Consider the following 23,464-nt stretch of genomic DNA (forward strand, 5'->3'; position numbering starts at 1 on the left):
CTCTGCTGCTGGAGATTGGAGGAAACTTAGTGGAGACAGTCAGCCTAACAATTCGTGGGGGTCAGTTCACAGGAATTGGTCTGGCAATAGGGGCCATGGTCACTGGTTTCACCATGGTGGGCCTGGTATTGGGTTTCAAATTGAAGACCTCGAACATGGTTCTCTCTACTTCCCCCAAGGGGGAGGTATCTCTTTACGTACCGGACTGCTTGGAGTTGGAGAGAGGTGACACTTTCCTTCCAGCCTTCTTCAGTATGCCCTTTCATTTTGTACTAAAAGCAGGGCCTAGAGTCTCTCATCTGATTTCCTTGGCTCTTGTGAAGGTAGTTTGGTGCATGAATAGCTGTTCAGCTTTGTCTTCTGTGGGGAGACATCACTGGAGGATCTTACTCATCTCCATCTTGGGGGTGGGGGGGGGGCGCTGTGCACAGCAAGCACACAAGAGCGAACATACTGAGGAGCAGATCCAGCACCTCCCACATGTCAGGCAGGCGTTCTACCCCTGAGCTGCATCCCAGCCCTCAACCACCATCTTGCTCTGCCACACCAGGTTCTTGCTTGGCTCTACTATTGCTTCCATAAGAAAAAGTTCCTCCTTCACCTTTTTATCGTACCTTTAGACTGAGGTTTAAAACTCCATATTTTAAAAGGATTCTGTGTGGCTTCGTTTCCTAACTTGAAAACCACCGGATGATGTCTAAATATTCTACATTCTTGGACTATGATTCTAATTGTTGTCAGAGTCCAACAATTAGAAGCAATTTTAGAAGAATGTTTTCTTCCCCAGATAGCAGTGAAATCATACCTAACCCTGTTAACTAGCCCTGACTTTCAGCTTTTGTTGTACATGATCTTTGTAAAGTCTCCTACTGCTTTGTGCCTTAGATTTCTCATCTGGAAAATAAGGAGCTGAGATTCATTAGACCTTAGATCTAGATCTAGATCAGAGACTAGGCCCTTCTCAATTCTGAGGATCTAAAATTCCACGATTTATATGTCATTGTATTTATTTTGATTTTCACATTTTCAAAGTAATCATATTGGTGGCAATTTAAATAAAGAGTAATAAGTCATGTTAAAATAATTGTGGAAAATTACATTGCTTTTTGTTGAAAAAAGATAAAGATGCTTGGAAATATCACGCTACCCACTGTGAGCCTGGCTGGAATCCCTACAATCGTAATTGCTACAAACTTCAGAAAGAAGAAAAAACCTGGAATGAGGCTTTGCATTCTTGCCAGTCTGATAACAGCACATTAATAGACATAGCTTCATTAGCAGAGGTGGAGTTCCTTGTAAACCTCCTTAGAGATGGTGAGTATCTTTGCCTTAGATTTAAGAAGAATGAAACATGATGCAGTAACTTTTTAAAAAAATATTTTATTTGTTAGTTGTAGTTGGGCACAATATCTTTATTTTATTTATTTATTTATTGTTTTGTGGTGCTGAGGATCAAACCCAGGGTCTCACACGTTCGAGGTGAGTGCACTGAGCCACAACCCTAGACCACAGTAATGTTTTATTAGTGGAGCTGAAAAGAAATTTAAGCTATTTAAAAGTGTTTTGGGCACATTTATTTAAAGGTTCTCAATAGTATTCAGGAATGCAAATTCATTGGATTTTTACTAAATACATGTTCAGAAACTTTGTAACATCTCCACATATGCCAAATATGATTAGATGGCTTTTAATTGTTTTAAGGGGTAATATCATTTTCTGAAACTTCTAATGCAAAATCTAAACCTATGATTTAGTTTTATGCCCATTATGTAGTAGCTGTGTGCTGGTCAGTAAAGGGAATTCCTTAAGCTAATAATTAAGTGAAATAACTTCAGGTATAACTTATGAGAAAGGCATAATTTATTTGGCGTGGTGATTTTCAGGCAGTCTGTCATGTGTGGGTTCCTGGCTTCCAACCTCTTCTACCTTCAGCCCTTCAGATCCAGTCTGCTCCTCCCTGTCCTATAGTTCACAGGAATCCTGCTGGAAAACATTGAAATCATTCATTTCATTTTTCAGTTTTTAAAAGTGAAAAAAAAAACAGATACTACACTTGATCTTCTTTTAAATGTCCCTTTTCATAATCCAATCAACCTTCCCATTTTTTTCCCTTTCTCTAGGCAGAAGCAAAACCAGATTTTTCAGGTCTATTTTACTCACTATAATAGGAACTAGAGTCCAAGGAGTCTGAGTTGCTTTGGTTTTGTCATTGTGATGGCTTTAGCTCACCCTTTGCCTCACTTAAAAGATCTTGAAGCAGATCTGAATATTGTGGGAGGGGAAAGTTTAGACAGGTATTTATATGAAGCTTAAACGGGTTTCTTCACATGAAGCAATCACATGTAAAGTAGTATGTTTTGGTAATAACTTCAGTGCATTATCACCTTTGCAAATAATAGAATCTCTTAAGTAATTTACAATCGTCTCTTACAGAAAATGCATCTGAAACATGGATTGGTTTGAGCAGCAATAAAATTCCAGTTTTCTTTGAATGGTCTAATGGCTCCTCAGTCATCTTTACTAATTGGCACACGCTTGAGCCCCGAATTTTTCCAAATAGAAGCCAGCTATGCGTCTCAGCAGAGCAATCTGTAAGTTGATTCGTTTTTTTCAATGCTCATGTTGCTGGACCTGTGTCAAGGATCTCCTATGCCTGGGACTTGGGCCACATCACAGACCAAGACACTTACTTCTGTGACACCTTTATTGTTGTGTGCTTAAGGCCTGCATAACATATGCAGTCACAATTATACACGTTAATGCAGTGCCTCTGAGTTCCTTTGTGGGAGGGAGAAACAGTGACCTCCTAAATCTTTGTCGTGGGTCTGACTCTGCTGAAATCCACCACAGTTCATGCTCCTATAGTAGAAACATTATTGATTCATTGGTTTTGATATAATTAAGATGACCTTCATTTCCTATTGACTGACAAGAATATTTCACTTAGCTTTTTTATAGAACAGGAGGCAACATTTAGATAGATAGTATTATTTTAAAAGAGTGAGGTAGGTGTTCTCCTCTAAGTGGGATATTCTGTAACCCCCTTTGTAACAGCTTATTTCCTTAAGTAATAGGTATATAAAAATTAACACTTATTTTCATCAAATAAGCCTTAAAATGAAATACTCATTATATATAACAAGTTACCTAATCATGATTAACACCTAAATTTGAATGTGAAAGCCTAGGAAAACCACTCATTCATCCATCTATCTATCCAACAGTCATTAAGCAACTCTGGTATGCCTGACTATTCTATAATTGGATGGTTGGCTGGAAGATTCCATGGGGAGGGACAGTGCTGCTCTAACAGGTGAAAATGTCAGCCCTTGACAGAATATGCATCTGAAGGTCACAGAAGGGCTCCATATTCCCCTAAAATTCCGTATACCTGAAATACCAACTGAAATTTGAATTGTGTGGTTTTAATCTAAAGTTCTGACTCGAATTAAAATAAAAAATCATTTGGGAAATTAAAATTTTAATCTGCTGGCAGATATTATATTATTATTAATGAGGAATCTGAGAACAGCCGTTGGTAGAGCTGAGAGAAGACAGCCTGTTATATAAAGAGCTGAGTGATGCTCTGAAAACTTAGTGATGGAGAAGGACTTTAGGGGTTGAACATGAATTTCAACCATGTGAATGTTATCTAGGATGATTCACAGTGGCTTCCAGGTATTTCCCCAGCATCAAGTTTACACATAAAAGCAGCAGAGCCTTTGATTTAACACTTAGAAGGGGTTGGGAAGAGAAAGCGGCACTCTCAATCGATCAGAGGGATGACTCCATCCACGCGGTTCTCAAGGCATGACCTTAGACCGGCAACATCACCATCACCTGAAGCCTTTTACAATTACAAATCCTGAGGTCCCACCAGACCCACTGAATGAAATATCTGATCAAGGGCTACAGCCATCAGTGTTTCAGGAGTCCCTCCAGGTGATTCTGTTACACACTAATGATTTCGAACCATTACTCCATCCCATCTTTTTAAAAGAAAATTTGAGAGCAGCTTAATGCAAAGCCAGACTGACCCAGATATCAATCCTAGCTCTAATTTTTTTTTTTACTTACTATAGAACTTTGTGCAAAGCATCAAGCCTAATCTTCAAATTAGAATAATTGCTACCTGATAGAAACATTGAAATTCATGAAAATCACCCAACATTAGGTCTAGTACACAGCAGCAACCAAGAAATATCAGTTGTATCCTCCCTCCTAACCCGTTTCTAAATTGTGGACATCAAAACTGTTGCATGCTGGAGAGAGAGTGGGGCTTCCCATCCCTGGAGGGGCTACTGACCCTTTCGTAGGCAGGGTCCTGAAACATGGCCCCACTGGAAACACTTGCTATTAATCAGATATTGGGACATAATAAGGGGTATTGCCCACAAGCAAGAGCACAGAGTGTATTCATTCATCTTATAACATTTTCCCCATAGGAGGGACATTGGAAAGTTAAAAATTGCGAAGAAACCTATTTTTACATTTGTAAAAAAGCAGGCCATGTTCTTCCTGATGCTGAATCAGGATGTCAAGAGGTAAGTACGAGTAACACTGCAATTTAGGTACAGGGTCTACATAGGTAGAATAATGTATCTGCCCTCAATTTAAAGTAAATCTCTGCCTTCCCCACCTTTCCTTTACCTTCCCTCTCTTGGCTCTCCATTCCTCCTCTCCTTCCCACCCCCCCTCTCTCTTTCTCTCTCTCTCTCTTTCCTGAGTGTGGGCTACTTTTTACAAACCAAACAATTCCCAGATAGAGGCACTTGAAGGATTTACAACCCTGAGAGAGATCCTTGTCTTGTTGTGCTCTTTGACCCAAGACTACTCTTTTTTTTCCTTGAGATAAAAAATGTAAATGATCCTGTTATGCCATCTGTACAAACAATGGCTGTGGCACGATGCCTCCTCTCACACATGGTTTTCGTAGTTCTCAAATGGGATGTCAGAGACAAAGCGAATGCGTTCCTTGCAGTCACCGTGAACTTCGGCACCCAGCATCTTGCCTTCTTCTTCCCCTTCTGAGACTTAAATATTGGAACAGAATAAAATAATGGAGAGGAGAGCATGCTTGTGATATATTCTTTATTTGGAAATGCAATAATATAGATACTTTAATATAAGTCACAAAGTATTTTAGATGGTTTAAATACAAAAATGTAATACTTTAGGTTTAAACCTAAAAGGTAGAAAATTATCTCTTTAAAATTTCTTGACTGTTTACTGCCCGGAGATAAAATTGCATTTAAAAATCAACTTCTCAGTGTCCTCAGCATATGGATCCATGTTCTCTCTCCTTTCCCCGCCCCCTCCCTCTTTTTCATCGGAAATTTTCATGCTACGTGTTATTCTCAAAAATTTCCCAGGGGCTGAGGCTGTAGCTCAGTGGTAAAGTGCTTGCCTAGAATGTGTGAGGTACTGGGTTCGATCCTCAGCACCACATAAAAATAACTAAAGATACTGTAAGTTCATCTACAACTAAATAAATATTTTTTAAAAATTCCCAGACTGATTTTTATGTAACTCCACTTTAAATCTTTTCTTCTTTAATCCAGTTATTTATGTTCAAACTAAACAGTGATCCATCTCTGCAAAAACTGTGTTCCGTTTGTTAATGAATGCTTATATGAACTACAGCTTCAAACTCCAGATGGATAATATATGTACCATAGCTGACATGTCACCAAACAGTTTATCTAAGGATTCCAGTTCCTGAATTAGTTATAGCTGACCACTGACCTAATCTCTATCTTATGTGGCTTTCAAGGCAACTCCACATGTTTTATTTTTGCTGAATGAGCAATCAACTTCTTATACAAGAAAGCAGAGTGCTCTATATGAACTTTACTGCTTCCCTTTTCTGTCTAGAATTACCAGTATTTCAAGATTCTGAGTTTAGAGCTAGTTCTTTTGTTGTATGAAAAAATTTCTGATAATTTTTTGCTTTACATCAGCCTTTGAGTATGGTTTCCAATGACTCCTTTCTTTTAGCCATTTGTTTTAATGGAACTCTCTAAACAGTGTCCCCTGCAACATGAATTTACAAAATCAGTCTTATTCAAAGCCAAAAAAAAAAAGTGATTTATTTTTTCCTCTGAGTCACTTTTTGGGAATTGGACAATATAAGCAAATGTTTCAACCCTCATCCTTTCATTTAGAAATGAAGTGGCAGCTAGAGTATACAAAGGGTGACTCTCCTATCACTCTCAACTCTTCCATTATGTGGACAAGGGCTAGCAGTGCAGAGGTTTTGCTCTCCTGGATACTACTCAGCCACTTCTTTTTACCCTCCCTTTTCTTGAGGCTGTTCAGTTCTTGGATTTTTGTTTTGCTAAAGCTGCCCATGATCCAAAAACTGCTAATAAAGAAGGAATAGTTGGTTAGAAAGGTCAAATTGTCAGCCTCCCTCCACCTGTCCTTCCAGGAACAAAAGCAGTCTAACCTCCCTGCCCCTGGCCCACAGAGTGCTCACAGGGGTCTCTCTGCAGCTGTCAGTTACACAGAGAGGATCAGGAGTGAAGTAGAGGGGAGTGAGTTCAGAGCAGACCCTGAACGGCTGGATGTGGGAGCCATGTGAACCACATCATTTCATGAAATGTTTTGAACCAAAATATCAGATTTCTAAATTACGGTTTTCTTTAATTGACAAGACTGAGACCTTTCCAAGAAATATTCTAGAAAGCATTTTATGCCTGATCAAAAGCAGGTAAGCATTTCCATGGCACAAAGTGAAAGGTATTTTAAAACTGGTGAATAAGTAAAAAAGAAAAAAAAAAGGCACATTTAAGCAATGTGGTTTAATAATACTGAAGCAAAAAGACCTAAAATAATTCAGTTAAAATATAATGAAAGTATGACTCCTGTATCATGTGATTTTAAAGAACAGAGTGACCCTAATTTGCTCCTAGGGCTAAGCCATAGAGCAACATATTTGTCATTTTTGGCTGAGTGTCAAAATTAGCTTTCTTCCTCTCTAAAAGGCCATCCAGTTAATTTAGGAATATAATCTTAGTCATATATATGTGTATATATTTTTTGGCCATTCTCTATTTGGAAGTATCATGATCGAACTAAGACCATCCTCAATTGCACCAGAATTGGGTTCCAGGCTCAGCTGGTCCACTGGTTGGTGATTTTATTTAAGTCCCTAAGCTCAAAGAGATAACATGAAACAATATGAAAGAAAGTTGAAAAAAAAAAGACTCCAATATTATCTAGACACTTTTCTGCTTTGCTCATACTGATTTCCTGTCTAGTTACTCTAAGATCTCTGCCTGCATTGATTCTTTTTGATTCATAATAGCCCGATGAATATTACACTATACCATTTTACAGATGAGAAAACTAGATGTGGAGACATTATACTCATTGAAATTCATTCAACATTAATAGATAAAGTCATACTGTGGTTGGATCCAAAGTTGGGGTTCTTTTGTTGGCCATGTTTTCCCCCTTTATTTTCATTTTTGTCAAAGTTTTTGCATTTTTAAGTTAATTAAAATTTCTAGTTTGTTCAGATAATTTTAAAAGTGTCAAAGTGGCTATAGCTATTGGAACCACCAATAGGAGAAATATAAAGATAGACAAAATTCAAAGAGATTTGGGTGAGTCCGAGAAAAAAGTTATATATATGAGAAAATGCAAAAAAAAAGACCTATTGGTATTTAATTAAAATAAAACACACTGTTAATTTCCCCTTTTCTTGTTTAAGGGATGGGAGAGACATGGTAGATTCTGTTACAAAATTGATACAGTCCTTCGCACCTTTGACCAGGCTTCCAGTGGTTACTACTGTCCTCCTGCTCTTGTGACCATTACAAACAGGTAAAATTAAATTTTTCTAGCAGAAACATTACTATTCTTTGATGTGAGGGCTCTTGGGATGATAAAAATCTAACCATAATCAGAGCTTCTTAAAATGTAAAGTGTGCTGTAGAGTAGGGTATTCAGTTACCTAAAGCATTTATAGAGGTGAATTTAAATCTTCTGATGTTATTCCTAAATTGATTTTTGAATGACAAATAGTAAATTTAAGATGACTTGTATTTTCCACAAAGATTTATTAATTACTAGCTTTGCTAATATATTCAGTTGTATTTAGGCTTTTATCTTCTAACTGCTTGTCATGGAAAACAAATATTTACCAAGTATTTTTTAAACACAATATGTGTAAGCTGCATGGGGTCTTTCTTTAGCAGAAAAGGAAGTGTAGTGAAAATGTGGAGGGTATTCAAATACCTCCCCATTGCTGCTTAGGTCTATTTTGTTTAGACTTAGACTTCTGTGTGCACAGATGTCTTCCTGATCCTGCAGAGGGTTGCGCCTTTTTACTCTTCATATAATTTGCAGCATGCTATACTGGGGATAAAAAGTGCCATAACAAAGGTGACCTCCTGTCACAATCAATGTCAAGGACAGTGAGGGCTGGAAGGCCAGTTTCTCCATGCCTAAAACAGAAGCAGCAGGATAGAATTCTTCAGTGGTTCCACAGGAAAGACACCTGCAAAACAAGTCTCTTGCTTTTGTGCCAAGGCCATTACCTTTGAAAATATCCACTGAAAACTGCATGTGGTGGTACATACCTGTAATCCCAGCTACTTGGGAGATTGAGGCTGTAAGATTACTTGAGCAAGACCAATCTGAGCAATGTAGTGAGAGATCTGTATGAAAAAAAAAAATCCACTGACTACTAGGAAATAGGAGAACTGGTGCTTTGGTTTTGTCTAGAGACTCTTCATGCATCTGTCTACTTTGTAGAGAGACCTTGTATGCTTTCTCTGTTCTCCCTTGACTTGGGAGTCAACATTCTTAGTCACCAGTGTTTTTTCTCTTCTCTCACCCTCTTTCTTTCCTCACTCCCTCCATCTGTCCTGAAATCTTTTCCAGTATATACTCCAAAAAATGTACAGGAATGTGCATGCATGTGTGCAGAGAAATGGATTAATACACTGGGGAATGGGTTGACATCGAGTGGCAGACTAAATGACCTTCTTTAGGGTATAATGCTCCCTTTGATGTAGTTCTGCCTTTCTCCCTCCCAGGTATAGGTACCAGGCAGAAGGAAGCCTTTATTCCCTCAACTTTATAGGCAGCTTCCACAAGCACCTTGGATCAAAAATCCCCAGTCAGCAAGTCAACACTGGACATTACAGGAGCTTGACCAATGAAATCAGGGTCCTCTGTTCATTATAATTGAATTGTTCTGTATTGAAGAAAATAAGTATAATTGTTTCATCTATTTTTATGTATCATTCTTCCTTTTCTTTTTTTTAAATTTTTGTTTGTTTGTTTAATGTTCATGGAGATCTTGTTACATACCAGGCATGCTAGTATTTTATTTTTCATATGTTATCTGACCATGCAAAAAATTAATAGTCAAGAGTTTATTTAAAAAGTATTTATTGAATGCCTGTTTTGTGAGAGGCACCCTATTAAACACCAACAAGATTTTAGTTAGGTAGGTAGATAGATCAATCAAAATGGTATAATTGTCCAGTGCCTTTTGCAATACAGCAGCTGACGAAAGAGAACACAGACATGTGGAACAAATGAAGAAGATGGAGTAACAGGACAAAGTGATGAACTCAAAGTCACATTATAGATTGTTCACAGTGCCAAAGTGACCCTAGCTAGGGCAGAAATCAGCCTTAGCGTTCAGAGGCTTCATATTCTACCAATGCTTTGGGGACCTCATACAGATGATGAAAAGTGTCCGGGGGCGGGGGGGGGGGGGCGGAATCTGTTTTGTTTCCCCAAAACTGGATACAAGTGTATGTTGTGAACACGATTTTTTTTTCTTTGCTTAACTACATTCAGTAGCCCACATTCATGTGTGTTCCAACTCTGAAGCAAAATTATGGCAGAGGTAAATTTGGTTTTAATCCCTATTTCAGCCACCTAGGCCTGTCCAAGTTGCCTTGCACTGACCACCAGCCCAGTTGCTAAGCACACCTGCAGGACCACCTCTGAGTAAATGAAGCCCTTCCAGGTCAGTTAGCAGCAAGTACACTACTGGCAAACAAGACCACATCCAAAGCAGGATGTTGGAAAAAGGAAGAACGCTGGACTCTTGGTCTCTATCCATTCAGACCCCAGGAGGCAATGAACCGCTCCTTGAGTAACACACATGTTGGAATGTTCTCCAGCAGTATATTCTGTCTGAGGAGGCTGGACGGCAGATGGAAAGCCTCCTCAGACCCAGGGGCATCCACTAGCCTTGGTAATCATTTTCTTCCATTACTGATTTCCTGTTTGAGTTAAGACACTGCTGTCACTCTTCAGCACCCAGGCTTGTAGTTGCTAATTGATTTTCCACTCTTCTGCACAATTGAGTGACAGGTTTGATGGGCACAATTAGAACCACCTGCTACAAATTACTTATTTCTTTTGTTATCCAGCAACCACTCTTGCTCTAGGACTTTTTAACCCTTTGTGGAAGAGAGGAAGTCAGAAAAACAGACCCTTATTACTAAGTAACAGATTTTTATTTACTGGTGTACTATTACAAAACCTTTTCAGGTCCAGTGACTTTGCTGCTAATCAGAGCAGGAAAGCAAAACTCCAATTCCAAAGTTACCATAGATAATTGTCTAGGTGCTTGTATGTTGAAATCTTGATCAATCAGCTATGGAATATTTAGCAAAAAAAAAAATAATACAAATGATATTTGATTTTGTGAAGCTTACCCAGAGAGAAAAATCCTGCAATGTCTCACTTTTTTCTGTTTAAATATGCATTATACTTAAGTATTAAGTATTTTTAAAGTTTTGCCACTTTCCTGCAATTGCCATATCCCAAACACCCTGACAGTTAACTTTTGTGTCTGTGTGGGTAAAATACACATAGCATAAAATTTACCATATAAACCACTTTAAGTATATCATTCAATGGCTTTAAGTGCATTCATGTTGTGGTACAGCTACCACCATCTCCATCTCCAGAGTTTTTTCATCTTCTCATATTGAAACTCTGTACTCACTTAAAAAAAAAAAAAAAAAAAAAAAAACAACTCCCATTTCCCCCTTACCACCAACTCCTGACAACTACTGTTCTATTTTCTGTTGCAGTAAGTTTGGCCACTCTAGATTCCTCATGTAAGTGAAATTATAGAGCATTTTTCCTTTTGACTCTGGCTCATTTTACTTAGAATAATGCCATCATGGTTTACACATGTTGCAGCATACATCAGAATTCCCTTTGTTTTTAAGGGTAAGATAGCCTGATATGTATATACCACATTTTGTTGACCCATTTGTCCATCAGTAATTATTTGGGTTGCTTTCGCCTTTTGACAATTATAAATAATGCTACCTTGAACATGAGTATACAAATTCAAGTCCCTGCTTTGAATTCTTTGAGTATATACTCAGAAGTAAAATTGCCAGGTCATATGATAATTCTATTTTTAACTTTTTGAGGAAGTGTCATACTGTTTTCCATAGTGGCAGCACCATTTTACACTCCCACCAGTAGTTCACAGGGTTCCAAGGTCACCACACTCTGGCCAATTTGTTATTCTCTGGTTGTTTTGTTGCATTTTGATAATAGCCATGCTACTAGATATGACATGGTATTTCATGGAGGCTTTGATTGCATTTCCCTGAATGAGCATCATTTCAATATTGGCCATTTAGAGACACTTCTATTCAAATATTTTGCTCATTTCTTAATTGGGGTGTTTGTTTTTCTGTCATTTAACTATAGAAGTCATTTATATATTCTGCATATTAATCCTATATCAGATATATATTTGAAAATATTTTCTCCCATTCTGTGGGTTGCCTGCTCACTCTATAGTGCTTTTAATGCACAAAAGTTTTTCATTTTGATGAAGCCAACTTTATCCATATCTTATTTTATTTTCTACACTTTTGATGTCACTTCCAAGATATAATTCCCATATACTGTCGGGAACCACTCTGGAAATACACACCCTTAAGTCCTAAGCAAGAGATACTGAACATTGTTGTGCCCCACAGTAAGTTGGGCTTTACCTCCACTTGGATAATGAGGCGTGGCTCCAGGAGTGGGCGTTACCCGTTGGGGTTGAGTTACACTCACCTGTTCCTTTGTAATCCTACCCCTTGCCTCGTTTGGACGGCTTCTCCCCAATAAAATAGGGTTCCAGGCATGCTCATTCTCTTTCATGCCTGACTTGCCTCTTTTGTGGGATCTGGGTCAGAGGAGATGTCAAAGAACCCAAAGAAAAAGGTATCTCTCTGTCTCTGTGTGATTATTTTGTGCCAACCCAGTTCACCTGGAGTGACCCTGACTGGTTTAGTCATGTGTCACAACAATATACAATATCACAAAACTTTTCCCTACATTTTCTTCTAAGAGTTTTAAAATTTTAGGTTTTATATTTAAGTTTTTAATTAACTTTGAGGTTTTTTTTTTAATGGTATAGGAATCCAATTCATTCTTTTGCAAGTGTACATCCAGTTTTCCCAACACCATTTATTGAAAAGACTGACCTTCTCAATGAATGGTCTTGAACCCTTGTTGAAAATCATGTGACTATATATGCAAGAGTTTTCTCTGGGCTTTCTGTTGTTCCATTGATCTATATGTCAGTCTTTGTGTCAGTACCACAGTTTTGATTACTGCACTTTGTAGTACATTTTTAAAAATACAGTATAGACTTTATTTGGATTCTAATTGTAATAAGTTTTGAAATCAAAAAGTGTGAGACCTCCAACTTTTTTGATTACTGCACTTTGTAGTACATTTTTTAAAATATAGTACAGACTTTATTTGGATTCTAATTGTAATAAGTTTTGAAATCAAAAAGTGTGAGACCTCCAACTTTTTTGATTACTGCACTTTGTAGTACATTTTTTAAAATACAGTATAGACTTTATTTGGATTCTAATTGTAATAAGTTTTGAAATCAAAAAGTGTGAGACCTCCAACTTTTTTGCTCTTTTTTATTCTTTCAACTATTCAAGGTTCCTTGAAATTCCATGTGAAATTTAGGATTACTTCTATTTCTGAAAAGAAAAATTATATATATGTATATAGGATATATATTAATATATATATACATAATCATTGGGATTTTGATAGGGATTATTTTGAATACATAGATCATTTGGGATAATATGGACATAGTAATAATAGTAATCCTTCCAGGCCATGAACATGGGAATGTCTTTCTGTTTATTTGTGTTTTTAATTTCTTTCATCAGCATTTTGCACTTCTCAGTGTACAAGACGTTCTCCTCTTTGGCTGACTTTATTCTTAAGTTTGTCATTCTGTCAGGTGCTATCCTAAATGCAATTGTTTTCCTAATTTCCTTTTTTGGACTATCCATTGTTATAGAACACAGCTCACTTTTGTGTGTTGATTTTGTATGCTGTAACTTTGCTGACTTCATTTATTAGTTCTAATAGTTTTTCTGTGTGTACAAAAAGAAGCTATTTTTTTTAAAGTCACATCTTAGTTATCCACTTTAAAATAAGACAATAAAAAAACTCTCATTAGTAAAAATTAAACACCAAGAATATAGACTAAATAGTGACAGTGCTCCTTCACCTACTGTCTATTCTCTTCTCTTCCCCAAAAGGAACCACCACTAACAGCTTGGAATTTGTTCTTCTAGGTTTATTTCTTCTGTCTATATTAAGTATGTTTTCTAATTCTACATTTGTTTTCTAATAGTTTTCAAGAAACAATTTTCAAAAACTTAATATTCCTGGTTATTACAGGAGGCCACTAGAAACTTGTGACAACAATGATCATGGTGCGTGTCTCCATCTTAAAACTATTGATAGTCTATTTCCATTCTTCATTTACAAGAAGGAAAAAGAAGCTGATCATTTTTATATTTTTCAACAACAAAGTCTGTTATTTCAAATGGCATAGAAAATGTTGATAATTGTGTAATTGGGAGAAAGCAAATTGCAGTTACTCAGTTCAAAACTAAGTCTTTCCAGTGAAATCTTCAACTTCTCACACATACACACACACACACACACACAACCACTATTTTTTAAATTTCATTTGCTAACAAGTAAAGCTATACTTTCTATGTGTTACTTTTGTTTTTAATTCATTTTGGATAATACAAACACAATCATGACAGTGCTGCTATCTGCTACGTGCTGTGTTGTTCATAGACAAGAAACCTTTTTTCCAATTACATGCCAAATTTTTTTCAGCTAGCCATCACTGCTAAACTGATGAAGAAACATAATGTTCACTTATATATTAAGTAAAAAGTACCTCCTCTTAAAGTATGTACTTTTAAAGTGCAAAATGCTTATTCTGAAGTGAAAAAATTTATCAATGCATATTAAAAATATGTTGCTATCTTTAAATTGCATTTTTAAATGAAAATGTAATGTTTAGCACCGTGAACAATTTTTTGCAAACATAATGGAACTTCAAGATGTATTTTTCTTGTTTACATTGAAAACACAAGTGATTTCTTAACTTTTTCTAAGGAATTAATTGGAAAAGTTAATTTATTTCTGATTGCAAGAATTATTCTCCTAGAATATTTGATTTTGTAAGTAGGTGCACATAAGCAAAATATTCTACCACTTTTTTTTTAAGATGACAAATAGTTTTTACTTTATTCAGTTCCTATAGATAGCATGCTATCCTGGTTCAAATAACAATACAGAAGAATGTACATTATATTTGGTTATTTTTGTTTCCTTAAATCCCAACAACATTTGAATTAAACAAGCTCAGCAAATCAGACAAAAAGACCAGATAATACAAAACTCTGGAATGTTCTCTTATGAATAATTCTAAAACACAGGGTTAGAAAAGCCTCTGAAAGATCATCTTCTATATTACTGTAAGGCAGAGTTTTTTTTACCCTATCAGTGTTTGAAATAGTGAGTGGTAAAGAATATAAAATGACCTCTTGCTTCTTTACCGGCTGGAAACTGATACTCGAAGATATTATCCAGATTTAATATCTTCATATTGTTTAGAAAAAAAGAAATTTTTTTAGATTTTTTTTGTTGTTTAGAAGAAAGACACATTTGTCACATTTCTTTACCTTTTAAAACTGGATCAAGAAAACCAGAGTCTTGTTTTGACTTGAAGGCTTTAGGATTTAATGTATGAGTATTATATACACTACTTCAAAAATACACTTGCCAGTTCAAAAAGCCGAAGGTTTCTATTGTTTCAAGCAATGATAAATAGAAATAAAATAGCAAATCAAAGGGGACTAAATAAATCTACAACCAACAGGGGACACAAGCAATATGTTGTCATGAATAACGATACCCAAGGCCAAGTTCACAGACAAGGTCATTTCCCTGCATTATCTGATAAATGCCACAGTATAAGGTAATGGAAAACCCAGCAACACCCCAGACTAAACACCGGCACAAGAAGCAGTGCCTGATCATCGCACCCGTGGTGCACAGTGCCTTGCTGGCCTCTAACACAGCAATTTCAGGCACCATGTAGGGACAATAACCATGCCATGCTGCCTCAGAGGGATCAGGAAAGCAGACCATATGTTATGACACACAAACCAACAAAGTATAAGGAAAATTATGACAGCATCCAGGCAGCATTCAACTTGATATACCTTCTTTCTGAAGCACATTTATGTAAGGTTCTGCCCCTGTGTGTAATTACAAAAGAATTTGTCTAACTTCAAATGGGTGCAATTTAGACTGTTAATAAAGTATTTGCAAAAAATATTTACTAAAGCATGAAGAAAACCCATGAGCTCTGCAAAGATGCATACCACGAATGTTTTTAGTCACTAAACATTTCTAGTGGTGTCACTTCAAATTTTACTTTTTTCTGTCCCCCCCCCTTATTTCCTTTGTGACACCTCTGTTTTCCAATGATCCCATTGCTTTTACTTCCCTTAGCAAGTTAAGAATGCATGGAAATTTTTAAAATCCAAATAGTATTTTAAAAGTCTAATTTGCTTTCTCATTGTGTTCCTGGGTAACTTCATCAGGACTTCATTTCCCATTGACTCAGCAGAGCTGGCCAGAAGTCACCACTGTTTGAAATTTCTTCTAACTTTATATATTTTGAAAATAGATTTCTCAAGACAGTTTCAAATTTAGCTTTAGATTCTTATCAGGTATGCATTGGCGTTTTCTGTGTGAATGTATTTATGTTGGAAAAGAAGAATTGCCAACAATCATTGAACACTAATTCATTCAGCTGTTTGGGGAAAATGCTAGTGGATGTACTGACTTGTAGTAGCTCCTTCTGCTTGAATTTATCATCAGTGAAAATGCACATTTGAATAAGCCAAGAACTCCATGTGCCTGTGAACAAACTGATTAGGGAGACACACAGTTACTACTCATATTCTTTTCTCACCAAGCAAGTGTGGTGAGTGGGTGTGTGTGAACTCTGTAGTGTTAAACACTCATTCAGAAAAATGTACTATTCTTCCTCCTCTCTCCTTCCAGCCCCTACCTCCCTGCACATTATGGCATGGTGTGTGGTATGTGGTCTAAACACAAAACAGGCCCCATCTTACTCTAAGAAATGCATGGTTGGCTACATGGACTTTCCCACCTACACTCCGAAACCAAAGTCAGCCTCTGTTCCTTGAAACAGTTTGTTAAGGATTTGAATATGAGATTCTCCCCAAAAGCTCTTATGTTAATGCAATAGGTGAAATGATTAGATTATGAGGGCTGTAATCTAATCAGGCTATCCTCATTTGATGAACTAACTGGGTGGTAACTCTAGGAGTGTGGGGCATGGCTGGAGGAAGTAGGTCATTGGGGGGCAGAGGTGCTGGAAGGGTTCATTCCCTGTGTCCCATACCACTCTCTGCTTCCTGGCCACCATGAAAAGACTCTATCCATCATGCCTCCATCACACCTCTGCCATGATGTTCTGCCTCAACCTGGGGCCCAGAGCAATGGTATTGGTCAACCATGGGCTGAACCTCTGAAACCATGAGCCAAAATAAACTTTTATTCCTCTAAGTTATTCTGGCTGTTTATTTTGGATACAGTGATAAAAGGCTGACTAACACACAGTTATAAAAGTCTGTAAGAATGAAATTCTCCTCATGTATTTCTGGAAATTACACTGACATTTGGCATTTATTAGTAATGTTCAGTGTCTTTGTGTATTTTCCTGCTCCGTGTTCTAAAGAATTAGCAAGAAATGCTTACTCTGGTGCCATTCTGTGCGCTTCATTATGTTTTAATGAGATTTTTTTATTGCCTAGAAACGTAATGTAACCATTTCCTTTTCCCCTTTTCAAGGTTTGAACAGGCTTTTATTACCAGTTTGATCAGTAGTGTGGTGAAAACAAAGGACAGTTATTTTTGGATCGCTCTGCAAGACCAAAATGACACAGGAGAATACACTTGGAAGACCACAGGACAGAAGTCTGAGTCGGTGCAGTACACGCACTGGAACGCACATCAACCCCGTGAGTGGAGAGGGCTGCAGCACCTACTCCCCCTCACTTTTTCCTTCTCTTTGATTGGTTCCAAATCCCTTCCACCCCTTGGTCACCTCATTTGAGTCTTCATTAATGTTTTCTTACTGCCTATGTTAACTAAAATGATCACCCCATTTGCAGGGGGTAACATATAGTCAGTTTCTAACATATAGTCCACATGAAGCTGTATAATTTGGGTAAGTCACTTAATCTCTCCATATGTTTTCTCATTATTAAGGATAGCAATAGTATCTACAGAATTACTCTGAGGACTAAGTGAAATATTACACAGTTCCTGCTGCACTATAAATCATAAATACTAGCTCTTACTGCAGAGAAAGAATGTGTAGAATTTTTTTCTAAAGACTACATAGAATATAATATCATGGTTTTCCTGTTAGGATTCCTCACCCATACATTCTAAGATGTGGGGCCTCCTCTGTGCTGCACCAGCCACCAAGGTGAGCACCCTGGAAAATCCCAGGACCCTACAGGAGGGTCTGATTGTTGTCTACACGCTTATATTTCCTCAACATTTATGAGCCAGATTTAACTGTTTAAAAAAGATTCCCTAAACTTCCTGAGGTTAAAAGAAAGAAAAGAGAAATCAAAGAAAATCCATTTACAGTCTCTCTGTTGAACACATGGTTTAAGTACCTGTACTTTTTGAAGACTTCCAATTCCCAGCCCCGCATGTAAGAAGCTTAGAAGTTGCCATGCCATCCTAACAAGCAAAGAGCTGAACAAGCTGAGAAACCAAAATTCTTCTTAGAGCCACCAAAGACATGAGATCACAGAGCAAACCACTGCCCCCAAATTGGAGAGAGAGACAGAGGATACAGAGATCACAACTTACTGGAAGAGAAACTGACCAGCAGAAACCTCCACTCAATCCAGTGCTGGGCTTAGAAATCCTGAACTGCAATGGATGAAGTTGCTGGAAGCTCCGTGTAGACAACTCTGAGAGTAAAACTCCAGGAGGGCCCGGGTCACAGGAGGCTCACACACTGTCACAGCTTCTTCCTCTTGAAACTCTAACAGGTCCTCACAGTGAGGATCAGAGAAAATTTTCCTCATGCTTTCACTAGAAGGAGAAGGAAAAGAACCTCTATTTTTTTTGGGGGGGGGGGTACTGGGAATTGAACTCAGGGTCACTCAACCATTGAGCCACATCCATAGCTCTATTTGGTATTTATTTAGAGATAGGGTCTCACTGAGTTGCTTTGCACTTCCCCATTACTGAATCTGACTTTGAACCCATGATCCTCCTGTCTCAGCCTTCCAAGCTGCTGGGATCACAGGCATGCACCACTACGCCCAGCCAGGAACCTTTTTTAAATACACAACATTCTGTTAACAGAGTCTCACCAGAGCCTGACCTGCTTGAGTTTAATCAGAGCATAACCTACCGGGCTCCAGCACTCTCCAGCTGTTCTATCACACTGAGGAGAGAAAAACACCTGAGAAGCTCTCACTGATGAGGGCCACAGTCCAGAGGCACAGGACGGATCATTTAAAGACTGAGGCCAAGTCAGAGGATGTGGACACTCCCTTTCGCCCATACTTTCCACCATCTTACTAGAGGCCTGTTTCCTGGAATTCCTTTTTCCAAGTACATTACGTCCACCTTTCAACAAAAACATTACAAGGCATACTAAAAGGCAGAAGACAGATGGAGAGCCTAAGAAAAAAAAAAGTGAAAATGAAATGCTATATATAGATATATGTATTTATGAGAATAGAAGAATGTCTTGGTGGGCTAATGATTCACTGATGAAAGAATCTTTGAGTTTGAGGATGTGACCATAGAAATTTTTAGAAGTGAAAAAAAATTTTTTTTTAAGAAACAGACAGAATATCAAAGAACTGTGAAACAACTACAACTGTATAAATACTTGTAATAGGATTATCAGAAGGAGAAGAGAGAAAGGAACGCAAGCAATACTTAAAGCAACAGTGACCAAGAATTTCCCCCAATCCATGTCATTACCAAACCACAATCCAGGAAGCCCAGAGAACACCAACCAGGATAGTTTCCCCAGAACAACTATAGCTAGGAAAATCAGATTCAGACTTGAGAAAATAAAAATATTAAGGAAAATTCTTGGACAAAGCCAGAGAGGGAGCAAAGATGAGAATTAAATCTGACTGCTCCTCAGAAACTATGCAAGCAAAAAAGAGAATAACGTGAAATTTATAAAGTATTGAGGGGAGAAAAAAACCCAACCTAAAATTCTATAATTTGTAAAGTATCCTGTAAAAGTGAAGGAGAATTTAAATCTTTCATGATTTTATTGAATGTGTGCCAGTAGGTTTGCTTTGCAAAAATATTAAATGAACTTCTTGGGAGAGAAGGAAAATGAAATAGAAACTTAGGCCTATGTAAAGGAAGCGCATTGGGAATGAATAGTGAAGATAAAATAAAAACTTTTATTTTTCTCATTTTTAATTATCTAATATATGTTCAAAATAATAATAGCAACAATATACTCAGTTATAAATACATAACAACTAATTATCAAATATTTGCTTCTATGTAAATGAAACAAATGACAGGGATAAGAGGGACATTGGGTGGTTGTGATGTGTCAGAGTAGCTTTAGTTGTGACAAATGTGGCACTGTGATATGTGATGTCTACTGTGAGGGAGATTGTGTAGGAGGCAAGGGAGAGGGATGATATGGGAATTCCCTGTGCTTTCAGCTTCATTTTGGTATGAACCTAAAACTACTATAAAAAAATATTCATTAATTTTTCAAAAATTATACATTTTAAAGATACAAGCAAGGTGTAATCAAGACAAATTTTTTGTGTGTGTGTTTGCATATAAATGGTACACCTGTAATCCCAGCAACTCAAGAGGCTGAGGCAGGAGGATCACAAGTGTGAGGCTAGCCGCAGCAACTTTAGCAAAACCCTCAGCAACTGAGTGCGACTCTGTCTCAAAACAAAAAATTAAAATGACTGGAGATATAACTTAGTTTAATCCCCAGTACTCCTCACCAAAAAAAAAAAAAAAAAAAGCATTGGTTTAGGAAATTGTATAGAAACTGATGACTTCCCATAGCCCAAAATGAGAAACATCACAATTCACTCAACAGAACAATCTTCTGGTTCTGCAACTCTGTATTATTAAATTGAAAAAAGCAGTAAAGTTCCATGTCACACCATTCTACAAAAAAAAAAAAAATTAAAGCTCAGGTATCATTTCTATATACTTAGGAATTTTGTTGGGAATATACCTGTCAAAATAAATTAATACATTTTGAGAAGACAAAATTTTTGGTTTTTAACGTTAACTTCCTTGGGGCATATTTAGATGTCTGAAGTCTGGAACTAAAGCAGAGCTTCTTGTCATTCATAAGTTTCTGCTGTAATTTATTTGAGTGGCACTACTCTTTTTCTCTTTTCCCTGAAGCAAAAATAATGCTGTGATGCTCAGTTTGGCTGCTCATGCTGATTGACATTGAGTAAATTGTCTCTGAATAAGATGAAAATGTAAATCTTTTTTGAAGAAAATAGCAATAATAAAAGCTCCAGTGTTCCCCTTTTTCTTTTAAATTACAGCTTGTAGAAACACCACCCTAAATCACATTTTCTTTACTGCCTGTCAAAAAAGAATCCATTATCTTGGGCCTCATATGAGAATCTTAATCCAGCAGAAACTGACTGTCTGAACTGACCACTGAACAGGAAGCCTGTAGCTTTTTATAAACTCAGACTCTGTCCTTATGTCCTACTAGCAAAATATTCCATCTGTGCTAGAATCACAGTTCTGCCAATTTTTCTCAATTTTGTATTATGTTCATCAAATAGCATAATACACCACCACGTACCTTTCACCAGGCGTCAGCAATGATCAACTTCATGGTCACTCTTGTCTCAGCTTTACCCTCACCCACGTCCCATATTTTCTCATAGCAAATCCCAGATATCATATCATTTCACCCACAAGTATTTCAGAATTATTTCAAAAAAAAATAAAGACATCTTTTATAAAAACATGATATAATACAATTATCAAACCTGAAAATAATTAACTATAGTTCCATAACATCATAAATCTTCAATTAATGCTCATGTTTCTAAGTGACCCATAAATATTATATAGAGTATTTTACACTTTGTTTCAATCAAGATCCAAATAAGTTCACACATTGCAATTGATTAATAGATTTCCTAACATCTGTTTCCCAGTTCCTTCACCCATCTTTTGTTTTTCCTAGAATTTATTTGTTGATGATGCAAATTAATTATATGGCTTAAATTTCCCTAAAGTTTATGCTTTATTGTCTAACACATATTGTGTAATGGGTTACTCTATCCTCTTTATTTTTCACACAAAAAAACAACATTTTTCTTCTTAAACAGAATCAGAGACCTGATCAAATTCAGTTTTGCTTTATTTTATTTTGAAATACTATTTCTCACACACTTGCATGTTTTGTCTGGATATGCATAATGTCCAGTTTTCTTTCTTTTTATGTTATTAGCAGCTTTTTAATTTTTTTATTTGTCTTTTTAGTTATACATGACAGTAAAGTGTATTTTGACATATTATACATTCAAGGAATATAACTTATTTTAATTAGAATTCCATTCTTGTGTTTGTACGCTATGTGGAGTTACACTGGTCATGCATTCATGTACGAGCATAGGAAAGTTATGTCCAATTCATTCTATTGTCTTCCTATTCCCATCCTCCTTCCCTTCCCTTCATTCCCCTTAGTCTAATCCAATGGACTTCTGTTCTTCCCCTCGTACCCTCCCTAGTTGTGGATTAGCATCTAAATATCAGAGAGGTCTTTGATTTTTTGGACTGGCTTATTTTGCTTAATATGACAGTCTCCCATTCCATCCATTTACCAGCAAATGCCAAAATTTCATTCTTTATTGCCCATTTTTTTATTAGGTTTTATTATTTTGTTTTGATTTGGTATTTTGGTGTTGAGTTTTTTGAGTTCTCTGTATATCCTGGAGATTCATGCTTTATCTGATGTACAGGTAAAGATTTTCTCCCGTTCTGTAGGTTCTCTGTTCATGTTCTTGATTATTTCCTTTGCTATGAAGAAGCATTTTAGTTTGATACAATCCCATTTATTGATTCTTGACTTTACTTATTGCACTTTAGGAGTCTTATTTAGGAAGTCGGTTCCTAAGCTGACATTGGGCCTACATTTTCTTCTAACAGGTGCAGGCCTAGGTCCTTAATTCACTTTGAGTTGAGTTTGTGCAGGGAGAAAGGGGGTTCAATTTGATTCTACTACATATGGATTTTCAGTTGTCCCAGCACCATTTGTTGAAGAGTCTATCTTTCCTCCACTGTTTGTCCAATATGAGATAACAGTATTTATATGAGTTTGTCTCTGTATCTTCTATTCTATACCATTGGTCTTCACGTCTGTTTTTGTGCCAATACCATGCTTGTTTGTTACTATAGCTCTGTAGTATAATTTAAGGTCTGGTATTGTGATGCCTCCTGCGTCACTTTTCTCTTTAGGGATTGCTTTGACTATTCTGGGCCTTTTACTTTTCCAGATGAATTTCATGACTGCTTTTTCTATTTCCATGAAGAACATCATTTGAATTTTAATAGGAATTACATTAAATCTGTGTAGCACTTTTGGTAGTATGGGCATTTGACAATATTAATTGCCTATCCAAGAACATGGAATCTTTCCATCTTTTAGTGTGTTCTTCAATTTCTTTCTTTAGTGTTTTATAGTGTTCATTGCAGAGATATTTTACCTCTTTTGTTAGATTGATTCTCAAATTTTTTTGAGGCTATTGTGAATGGGATAATTTTCCTGACTTCTCTTTCAGCTGATTCTTCATTGGTGTATAGGAACACAATTGATTTATTTGTGTTAATTTTATATCCTGCTACTTTATTGAATTCTAGAAGCTTTCTGGTGGAGTTTTTTTTTGAGGGGGGGGAGGTTCTAAATAGAGAATCACATCATTGGCAAATAGGGATAGTTTGAGTTCTTCTTTTCCAATTCATATCCCTTTAATTTCTTTCTTTTTTCTAAATGCTTTGGCTAGGGTTTCAAGAA

The 23,464-nt window shown here is 36.8% G+C and overlaps 1 protein-coding gene across 1 annotated transcript in view; it reads left to right on the top strand.

Annotated features, from left to right (window-relative positions):
- Pla2r1 (phospholipase A2 receptor 1) overlaps positions 1–23,464 on the top strand; it is a 111,561-nt gene that overhangs the window by 38,535 nt on the left and 49,562 nt on the right. The window contains 5 exon segments of the mRNA XM_076866844.2: positions 1,120–1,314; positions 2,434–2,591; positions 4,446–4,544; positions 7,718–7,830; positions 17,227–17,396. Coding sequence (XP_076722959.2) covers positions 1,120–1,314; positions 2,434–2,591; positions 4,446–4,544; positions 7,718–7,830; positions 17,227–17,396 — 735 coding nt within the window.

Source organism: Callospermophilus lateralis, chromosome 9, assembly GCF_048772815.1.
Source record: "Callospermophilus lateralis isolate mCalLat2 chromosome 9, mCalLat2.hap1, whole genome shotgun sequence".
NCBI lineage: Eukaryota > Metazoa > Chordata > Mammalia > Rodentia > Sciuridae > Callospermophilus > Callospermophilus lateralis.